An 11018-nucleotide genomic window follows, 5' to 3' on the forward strand; every position below is an offset into this window, starting at 1 on the left:
GCAAGAATGGAGGCGACAACCATGTGGTCCTGATTGTTCATTTGAAGGCGAGTCCTCCCAAGAACACATATACTCGGCCGACATGCATCCCAAGACATAAAATATTTTACCCTTTTTGCCACGACAGAAATTCTTCCATTCTTGTAATGAGGAGTCAGGCATTATTAGCTAGAGAAGTTAACATGCTTTTTTGTATATAAAATTCTTTTGCGGTACGCACACACACAACGGTACAGATCTGGTGCAGAGGACAGTAGTGAAAGTTTAGAAAAGGCGATGGGGTATTTTGTCTGATTCTGTTCTACTGGTGTATAAAACGGTACGTGGTCTACGCTTCGCTATAGATTTGTTCCTGATTGGATTTGGTTGAGTGTCTGTTTTGCTCTCGTTCCATGGAGTGATATGTTATTGCAGATCTAATCTCGTAGGCAGGTAATGCACAAGGACGACGTGAAATCTTCATATAAATACAGACAATCGGATTCTGTCCGGATTAGTGTTGCGAGGGAATCTATGACCAAATGAGCTTATGTTGTCTTATTTTTAAGATTTAAAAGGGTCAAAGCATCTCAAAGATTGGTCATGAAAGCAGACTCGAGGATGAACTTTTCTAAACTTCTCCTTATGAAATTGAAACGAAAAAACAAGTCTTAGGAGAAAGTCGGATAAGTGAATTTGGTTAAAGCATGCAAGAAATTTGAAAGAAAGTTGGATGATTGGGTTTTTGGCAGGCCATTTCCATTTTGCAAGTATTCATCCAAGTTAATGCGTCGGAAACCTTTGGACTTCTTCATCTTGCAAGCCAAACAAATAAACACGTGTCACTTTTTAAACGGATTCGATTAGACCGGTACTTATCACATCAATTGATGATGTGGTACTAAAGTACCAAAAATACCTTTTCCTTAATATGTTGGCCTTTTCAAGCAAGACTTAATCCAAGGTCTTGACATCTAATATGTTATTTAGTCATCCAAATCCACATGTACTAACTCTCTTTATATATGAATTGTTTTACCCCATAACTTCTGATTCGGTATCGGGTCTTTTTGTAAACTTTAGATGCATCATATCCTCTGGGATTCATTCGTAAACCGGGCGTGAAAAGCGAAAATCAGTCCACCAACTAAAGGACAGATCGACAACTAGACTTCTACATAGGACACTTATAATTGTGTCGTTCAAAGCTTGTAAGTAGCCCCGCCAGTCAACAATGAAAGCTAGACCGACCTTTAGAACAGCGAAACATCACACACACAGCACCGGATTCCCACATCCATCCTTTTATCGGGCCGACACCGCCGGCTCCTCGGTTCTAAAGATCATACCTTTAAAGATCATCATTCTTGACTCGTAAGACCACGATTGGACACTCGCGTGTCTTCATATTGTGTTCCAGGTGTACCAGCAATGCTTGAACGGTTGCCTGTTCGACGGGCACGGTTAAGATGAAGTGAGCTCACGTGTGTGCGCTCGGCGTAAGAAACTTTCCACTTGGGATAGCGTTGGATACTATTGAAAAAGCAAGCTGGGCCGAGCATAGTGGAGTCGCAAAGCCCAAGAAAGCGAGACATACATCTCTCTCTCTCTCTCTTCTCTCTCTCTCGATGACCTTCGTTTCCTCTGCAGGAGTGGGGGGTTTTTCCGCTTCGCCTCGCCACGACACGCCATCATTCCCTTCGTCGGACCAAAGGTCGGATCGCGACAGGTTCCTAACTTCCGAACCCAAAATGCGGTTTGCTTGTGATCATTCGTCAACGTGAATGAACTTTTCGGAAATGATCAACGATCCGCTGCGATTTTTGCTTTGTACCCTTGAAAAAACGAGGATTGAGCGTTGCTACGTGTTGTGCAAGTCATGGGATGAATCTGTTCTCGCGTTTGGCGACGATGGTTTCGATCTTTTTCCAGCTTATTTCGTGTTGTGATGTGTTCTTGATTCTGCTTTCTTGGCGATACGGGCTTAGCTATGTTGAATTCTCTTGGAAAGTTTCGTTCTTTTTTCCTTTTTCCACGCGTGTAGTCGTGATTCTCTGATGGGTTTCTCTTCTTCTCCGGGAAGAGGCAGCTCTTTTGAAGGGTTGATCATGACGGAAAATGGGCTTCTTTTTGCTTGCCTTTTCTTTGCAGGATCACATAGAATAGAAGTTGCTGAATTTTGGTATTTTTATTGCTAACAGGGTTGTTGGGAAAGTGCTCCTTAACGCCAGCGTGAAAAATTCTGTTTCTCGAAGGATGTCATTTTGCATTGCGGCTGCTCTTGAAGATACCTGGAAATTAAACTATTTTTTTGCGATAGTTCCCCTGCGAACTTGAAAATGATCCTATGTTGATGAATTCACCGGGCGGGGTGGTTCTACAGGAGAATACTTTGATTCCGCGTCATGAAAGAAATATCGGAATGGAAATTATGTCTGATGATTTTGGCACTGGCAAGTTCTGGTTACAGGGATCAATAAGCTCCTGGACATTTTGACTTAAATCAGGCTTAATATGACGAGATAACGAGGACATGAAACATGGCAAGTACTCCTGTAGATCCCCGTGTTTCCAGTCAGGTGCTTCCGCTAGCACCTAAGAGCGAAGAGGATTGTAATGATATGAATGGTGCAACTTTGGAAACTAGCGAGCTGCCGATCGTCCAAGAGAAAATCATCTGTCCTTATGACGATGCTCTCAGTTGCAGGGAAGAGTGCAATGAGCATCTCAAACCTGTAAATAATGAGTACCCAGTTGGTGTTCGTGCTTCTAGTGATGAGGATGGAGTGCCTGTCAAAGTCATTCCAGATTCTCAGGTGAGTGATCTGGAGACTCCAGGAATTGCTGATTCAGCGGCATCCTTGAACACAGGGTTGACATCTCAGGATGCTCCATCCGAAGACACCAAGTATGAAGTTTCTGGGCAGTCTACTTCAGCAGCTTCTGTTGGAGACTCTGGGGCCCAACCACTTAACAACGCACCAAAAGGTCAGATCATTGGTGTTCCTGCAGAAGACGATTCCACTGAAAGCAAGGAAAGGTTCAGGCAGCGCCTTTGGTGCTTTCTATTTGAGAATCTTAATAGGGCTGTTGATGAACTTTATCTTCTGTGTGAGCTAGAATGCGACTTGGAGCAGATGAAAGAGGCCATTCTTGTATTGGAGGAAGCTGCATCCGATTTTAAGGAGCTGGCCTCTAGAGTAGAGAAATTTGAAAATGTGAAGAAATCTGCTTTATCATCACCTGATTTACTACCAATTAATTTGAAGACTGATCATCGCCGGCCACATGCTCTCTCATGGGAGGTAAGCCTGGTTCCAGATTTGCTCATGTTAAATGATAAAATTGCTTAAATATGCAGTTCAATTGCGGAGATCATCAATTGGGCATTTAATTGCGTTTATGTGATATGCGGGCACCATGGTCCATTACTATGTGAATGAAAGTGAATTAAGTGGAGTAATTCATGATTTGTCCTTGTGTCTATCATTTGGGCAAAACAGTCTGCTGATGGCCTTAATAAGATTTACCCAAAGCATAGTCACAATGAAATTTATCAACCACTTTGCGGCTGAAATAAGCTATGATCTTGTAGTAATTTCTTTCCTGATAATATATCAGACCGCTTGCAAATTTTTGGGAACTAAACCTCTTATACTTACGTCTCTGATAAATATGGTCACCCACTCTACACTGCGTGCAGGTACGGAGAATGACAACTTCACCCCACAGAGCAGAGATACTATCTTCATCTGTTGAGGCTTTCAGGAAAATACAACATGAAAGGGCGAGTCTTCATCTTGCCGACAGTGCAAATTCTCTGGCATCCGAGTGTTTAAAATGCCAACATATGTTGGACCGTCTAAGTAAATCTGATGGAAAAAGTGATATGAGTGTCGGTATCAAAGATATGGCCCCAAAATCTAGAAAGCATAATGGAAGATCTGATCTTGTCTGTGGGAGCTCGACTGTAGAGATGCAAAAGGTCCAATCAGGGAGGCCCGGCAAAGTAAATTTTGGGCAAAGTGGCCATGTCCCTTCCCAAAACTTACACTCTCCAGGAGACTTTGACATATCAAAGCCACATTCGAAGAATGGAAGTGCATCTTTCTCTACAAGAAAGAGCTCCAGAGAACAAGGATCTGAACCAGAGAAGCTGATTGCTCGGAAGGACAAAGTTCCGTCAGAGGGTATGGTTCATAGACAGCCCAAATATGTGGATCATTTAAAAAGGCATGGTCCACTTTGTGGAAATGATAAGGAAAAAAGAAACGTAAATTCATGGAAGACCTTAGATGCTTGGAAGGAGAAGAGGAACTGGGAGGAGATACTTTCATCTCCAATTCGTGTCTCTTCACGTATTTCACATTCCCCAGGACTGAACAGGAAAAGTGCTGAACGTGCACGAACTCTGCATGATAAACTGATGTCTCCTGAGAAGAAGAAGAAAACTGCTCTGGATTTGAAAAGGGAAGCAGAGGAAAAACATGCACGAGCTATGAGGATCAGAATTGAGTTAGAGAATGAGAGAATGCAAAAGTTGCAGCGCACATCAGAAAAGTTGAACCGTGTGAATGAATGGCAAGCCGTGCGCAGCTTGAAGTTGAGGGAAGGAATGTATGCTCGTCATCAACGCAGTGAATCTCGACATGAAGCTTTTCTAGCTCAAGTTGTGAGGAGAGCTGGTGATGAAAGCACCAAAGTTAATGAGGTTCGTTTCATCACTTCCTTAAATGAAGAGAATAAGAAGCTCATGTTGCGTCAGAAGCTCCATGATTCTGAGCTGAGGAGAGCTGAGAAACTTCAGGTGATGAAAATTAAGCAGAGAGAAGATTTGGCAAGAGAGGAAGCGGTAATAGAACGTAGAAAACTCATTGAAGCTGAGAAACTACAACGTCTTGCTGAGACACAGAGAAAAAAGGAAGAGGCGCAAGTTAGGAGAGAAGAGGAACGTAAAGCATCAAGTGCAGCACGAGAGGCCAGGGCAATGGAGCAACTTCGGAGGAAGGAGGTTAGAGCAAAGGCCCAGCAAGAAGAAGCTGAACTTCTTGCACAGAAATTAGCTGAGAGACTTCAGGAGAGTGAACAACGTCGCAAGTTTTATCTGGAACAAATCAGGGAGAGGGCTTCAATGGATTTCAGAGATCAATCCTCACCTTTACTACGGCGGTACATAAACAAGGAGTCTCACGGAAGAGATGGTACTGAAGATTATCAAGCAAATGTAAGTCCAGGCACGGCTACTCTTGCTACAGGCAACACTGTAGCTCAGCATTCACTGAAACGAAGAATTAAAAGGATTCGCCAAAGGCTTATGGCTCTGAAATATGAATATCCTGAACCTTTGCTTGGTTCTGAAAATACTAGTATTGGATATAGGACAGCAGTAGGGACAGCCAGGGCCAAAATTGGAAGGTGGCTACAAGAACTTCAAAGACTTCGGCAAGCTAGAAAAGAAGGGGCTCTAAGTATAGGATTGATAATTGCCGATATGATCAAGGTACTTGGTTTTGTACTTTTGTATCCACCCTTCCATCACCTGTTTGTAATTCAAACCCTAACTTCTGTAACATGCTTCGATACCTAGTATGTCATTTTTTTCAATTATGAGATAGTATCAATTAACGTCATTTGGTCGCAGAGGTTGAAGGTTGCAAAACTTTCAAAAACTTTCGGACATCTTTTTGTATGCTGATTAGTGTGTGCAAGATGGTGGTGGTGCTTATGGGCACTCCGGATGATCCTTGATTTTAATTTATAAGTTAATTTTTAGTTTACACTCATTGTGTAGTTGTCCCCCCCTTGTATTTCTGGAGTTAACTGCTGGTTCTGGTGACATTATGGAAAATATTGATTTATACTAGTTGGTGGAATGGGGCAGGCCGAATTTTGCTTCTCCTGCTCTCTTTATAGGTGAAACAAAATCTTTATAGGACCCCAAGGGGAAGCAAACCCAATATGGGCAAGATCAATCTTTCTATCTATGTTTAAACTTGAACCTTATATGCCATTTGGACTTCTCTGTGCCAGTAGATATCAAGATGCATCATTCTTAGAAGGTTGCTCTTTGTTTTGTGACTTGAGGTGGTAGTGCTTTCTGATTATTCTACATTCTATTGTTTGTTAGTTTCTAGACGGAAAGGACCCTGAACTGCAGGCTTCACGCCAAGCTGGTTTGATTGACTTCATAGCTTCTGCCCTCCCTGCCTCTCATACATCAAAGCCTGAAGCCTGCCAGGTGACAGTGCATCTTTTGAAACTTTTGAAGGTGGTGCTCTCAGTGCCTGCAAACCGGAGTTTTTTTCTTGCACAGAATCTGTTGCCTCCTATTGTACCCATGCTGTCAGCAGCTCTCGAAAACTATGTACAGATTGCGGCATCTTTAAACATTAGCGGTAGCACTGGAAACAATGTAATTTCAAGTAAAACGTCTGTTGAAAACTTTGAAATAACATCTGAAGTTTTAGATGGTTTCCTTTGGACCGTGACAGCAATAATTGGTCACATCAATCCAGATGAGCGACAGCTCCAAATGAGGGAAGGCTTGCTGGAATTGTTGATCGCCTATCAGGTGATTCATCATCTGCGAGATCTGTTCGCACTCTATGATCGGCCCCAGGTTGAAGGGTCCCCGTTTCCTTCCTCCATTGTTTTGAGCATTCATCTATTGGTAGTTTTGACTGCCAGGCCTGGGGCAAAAAATAGTATTGACCGGGAATTTTTCCCAGCAGAAACTGAATGGGGATTTGAAAGTGCCGGAGCTAAACCTGTGGATTCTGCTGGTTTGGGAAATTTCTCTGTGGATAAGTCCTTTCACAATCAGAGACAATGCGAAGAGGGTGGTAGCAGAGTTATCCCCTCACTTGGGGTACCAGAGATTTTACCTTCGAACAAAGGCAGCGAGATAATGAAGAGTAAAGAGGCACAATCTGCTGTTAGGGACAGCGAAATGGCTCTAATAGGAGGAGATAGTGTGGTTCAGCAGGATAGTAGTTCGGTCATGATTGATGTTGCAGTTGAAACAGAGCAAAACCTGACAGAGTATATTGCTGAACCTTCCATACCTCTGGAAGACTGTAAATTGTCGGTGAACAACTGTGATCGGCGAAAAGATGAAACCACATCGAGCTCAAAGCAACCAGTGGCATTGCTTCTTTCTGCTATATCAGAAACTGGATTAGTCAGTCTTCCTTCTCTGTTGACCTCCGTGCTTTTGCAAGCAAACAATAGGTTGTCGTCCGAGCAGGTAACATCTGCTAGAGATAATCTACTTCCTTGCACTAATGCCTGAATGTTTTTTGTCTAACTACCCGTATTTTCTTACTATATGAGTCATCTAAACTTGTCACAAGAAGGTGGGAATAGGCTTTTTTTTTATTGCATCTCACAGTGACAGATTCTGTTTCATACATCTAAATCCTTCAGTTCTGCTGTTTTAAATAGATAAAATGCCTAAAAATGAGGCTTGATTATCTCGTACAGGAAATGTTATTGCTGTTTTTTTGTTGTTTGTCTTCGTGTACAATGATATAGTTGTTACATTGATTATCTGGATTTGGACAGCCATTCGCAGAAGTTCATTCATCTATCCATCGTTTCATATTAAGTTGTCATGTCCTGAAATAAGGTCTAGGCTGAATCATTTTTTGGGCTAGGCATTTCCAAGTTAATTGTCCCTTCAGTCTGTAGCTGATATGACATTGTAGTATTTTGCTAAGGTCCAAATATTGAAGATTAAGTGGTTTTGTCACTTCCATTTCAGGCTCCCTATGTCCTTCCATCTAATTTTGAAGAAGTAGCTACTGGAGTGCTAAAGTTCCTTAACAATTTGGCATATCTTGATATTGCAATTATGCAGAAAATGCTGGTAAGTGTGCCATGTCCTCTGTGATATTGTGGTCATTTTGTGAGAATGCCCATTTAGTATGCTTGTCTGCTAATGTGTTTTTTGACCTCTCAGGCTAGGCTGGACCTCAAGATGGAATTTTTCCATTTGATGAGTTTTTTCCTCTCTCATTGTAACAGCAAGTGGAAATCACCAAAAGACCAGGTATGGTCCCTATTGCACAATCGTGACTGGAACATCTTATTACAAACTCACAAGAGTTGGATGTTGGATCAGTTATGTGTCTAGCTACACGAATTTCGGCAGAGATTAGAGACTGAAAGTCCTGCTCACGTTGTAAGCTGGAGATCATAAATAGATTGGCTGAATAGGTTACATGTCATTACATCCTTGAATTTGGTGTCTGTTGGTTGGCTAGGTGGGCTAAATACTAAAGGTTTCTTTTATACTCCCATCATCATTTGAAAGCCTTAATGATTAGTGGCAGCATTTTCAGCTGGTCTCCTCTTATGCTCATATGCTTTACTGTATATTCAGGTGGGTCTTCTTCTAATTGAATCCCTCTTGCTTCTTGGTCACTTTGCTCTCTTCCACACTGAGAATCAAGCAGTCCTGCGGTGGGGAAATAGTCCTACCATTCTTCACAAGGTCAGTAGAAGGAGACCTCTCATAGCATCTTTTTCTTTTTTCTTCTGTCATGTGTACAGAACCTGACTACTTAGTGAACAAAAGCAGGTATGCGATCTTCCTTTTGTCTTCTTCAGTGACCCGGACCTGATGCCAGTATTAGCTGGTACACTGGTTGCCGCTTGTTACGGGTGTGAGCAGAATAGGGGTGTTATTCAACAAGAGCTCAGTATTGACATGCTACGTTCGTTACTGAAATCATGCAAAAATGCTTTACCCTCAAGTCGATCCCATCCAGTTTTAGACAATTCCCCTTATGGTTCCTGCGAGAATACTCAGCTTGGTCATGAAAATAAAAAGCCTCAAGCAGATAAACTAAGGTCCAGCCGTGGCAGTGGCAGAAACTCTAGAAACTCTTTAATGAAGGGTATCTCTGCCGGAAATAATGCCAAGCTAGGCAAGAAGAGAGAGAAGGCAGTAAAAGTTTGTGAAGAAACTGCTGTTAAATATGACTTACCAATAACTGGGACTACGTCCATGTTGCATAGTAGATTCCCCGACAGCTTCATTGATAGAGCTGACAAATTCTTTGCAGCAGGTTTTAATGAACTGGGCGAGGCATGATCATGTTCTTTTGAAACATGAAGGTCTAGCCAGCATTTCAAATCTGAAGCAGCAGCTAACCAATTGTCCGTCTTGTTCATCTGGTATGCATTATATTTGTCTGGTTATCTTAACCATAAAAATGAAGCTTCAGAAAAGGGCGGTGTTTGGCAAAAACATCTGTGTTTTGCTATGGGCAGTTGGTGGAAGGAAATGTTGGGGGAGAAATGTTGAACAGGATGATAAGGTGCTAACTTTCGGCAGCTCAGCTGTTTTTGCAACTATGCATGCTTATCTGTATAAGCTGGTGCTATCAACTAGATGGCAATTGTTCTGCGGCGTCGTACTTTTCCAATGCGGTTAATTATATAGAAGTGGGTAAATCTTTCGTTGCTTTTACCTGTAAGAGGACTAAGGGCCTGTTTGATTCAACTTTGAAAATGCTACTTGGGGGAATGCAAATACCTTTGGATGAAAGCCCATTGGGAAAATGCAAATGGTGTTTGGTAAAAATATTTTGTAAAGCTACTTTGGCCAAAATATAGAGTTTGGTGAATTTTTTTTGCAAATGGACTTTGAGAATTATCTTATTTATTAAAAAAAAAAACTAACCTACCCATCGCTGGAGCCGGCCACTGGCAATGGCCTACGGCCGCCGGCGGTCACCCGAGGCCAGGCGACCTCGGCGGGGGTCGCATGACCCAGGCGACGGCCGCTTGGGTCGCGCGACCTCAGGCTACCGTCGCCTGGGTCACGCGACCCAGGTGGTCGTCGCCTGGGTCACGCGACCCAGGTGGTCGTCGCCTGAGGTCGCACGACCCAAGCCGGCGGCGCCTGGGCGGTCGCACGACCTTAGGCTACCGTCGCCTGGGTCACGCGACCCAGGTGGTCGTCGCCTGAGGTCGCACGACCCAAGCCGGCGGCGCTTGGGCGGTCGCGCGACCTCCGGCGGCCGTCACCTGGGTCGTGCGACCTCGCCGTCCTCTCGCCGGCGCGATCCAAGCGCCGGTCGCCCTCCCTCGCCGAAGAAGATGAACAGTGATGTATGAACAGTAGCATTTGGCAAAGGCTGAAAGCCCAAGGCTGGTCCGAACCAGCTTTGGGCTTTCAGCATTTGGAATGCTAGCATTGGCCAAATGCTAGGCCAAATGTTGAACCAAACACCCCAGTATTTTGGGAAGGGCTTTCGAGGCTCAAAGCCCATTCCCAAAGCTGAACCAAAGAATTTGTTGTCGTACTGTCTTTTGGCTAAGCGGGAACTCTTATTATTCACACTTTTGATAAAAGTCGAGCAACTTGGAAAGCAAGTTACAGTTAAAGTTCCAGCTTTAGCTGTTTCTTACACTTGATGTTTTTTGAAAAGATAATAATGCAAATAGTTCTTCAACTTTGTCCGAGTAAAAAATATGATTCTTAAATTTTTAATTTGTTCAATATAATCCCTGAATTTTAGTGTAATGTTCAATGCGGTCACTAAATTTGAATTTGTTCGATATGGTCCTTGAATTTTTTGTATATGTTCAATATAATCGCTTTACTATATGAAAATATTCAATATTATCCTTCTACTAATTCAAGATCATGAACAAGTTTAAACATTTTCACAGTCTATGAATTATGCCAAAAAAAATAGCTCATGGAATAATTTTTTTCTTTAGTCGAACATGGATTAAATTGCACATACCAAAAATTCTGGTAATGATTTAACAAATTGAAAATTTATGAACCACATTTCACATTAAGTTAAAATTCAAAAACACATTATACAAATTAAAAATCCAACAATCACATTGCATGCATATTAGACCAAAGTTTAGGAACCATTTGTGTCATTCTTCCTTTTCTAAATGAACCTCCTTCGGCCTTTTGTTTTTGGTTTTGGCCCCGCTCCTCCATACTTGGTAGAACGATTGGGAACTTGACGATTGTCACCATGGTCGCTGATAGGGTTTGGAAGAAACGA

General features: G+C 42.6%; 1 protein-coding gene across 4 annotated transcripts; it reads left to right on the forward strand.

Annotated features, from left to right (window-relative positions):
- Positions 1-1558: 1558 nt before the first annotated feature.
- LOC115691628 (uncharacterized) lies at positions 1559-9449 on the forward strand. 4 transcript variants are annotated; one of them, XM_056319004.1, is made up of 8 exons: positions 1559-1708; positions 2181-3284; positions 3683-5479; positions 6107-7225; positions 7742-7846; positions 7940-8029; positions 8363-8473; positions 9051-9449. In XM_056319004.1, exons 2-8 carry the CDS (start codon positions 2520-2522, stop codon positions 9417-9419), a joined length of 4356 nt encoding a protein of 1451 aa, XP_056174979.1. In that variant the 5' UTR covers positions 1559-1708; positions 2181-2519; the 3' UTR covers positions 9420-9449. The 4 variants fall into 4 exon arrangements, with proteins under 4 accessions (XP_056174979.1, XP_030474190.1, XP_056174978.1 ...); XM_030618330.2 differs by having other exon boundaries at positions 8561-9198; XM_056319002.1 differs by lacking the exon at positions 1559-1708 and adding an exon at positions 1733-1893 and having other exon boundaries at positions 8561-9198.
- The last annotated feature ends 1569 nt before the right edge of the window (positions 9450-11018 follow it).

The sequence above is a fragment of the Syzygium oleosum genome, unplaced genomic scaffold (genome assembly GCF_021117445.2).
Source record: "Syzygium oleosum isolate NSW1041296 unplaced genomic scaffold, Sole_v2.1 Sole_v2.17, whole genome shotgun sequence".
NCBI lineage: Eukaryota > Viridiplantae > Streptophyta > Magnoliopsida > Myrtales > Myrtaceae > Syzygium > Syzygium oleosum.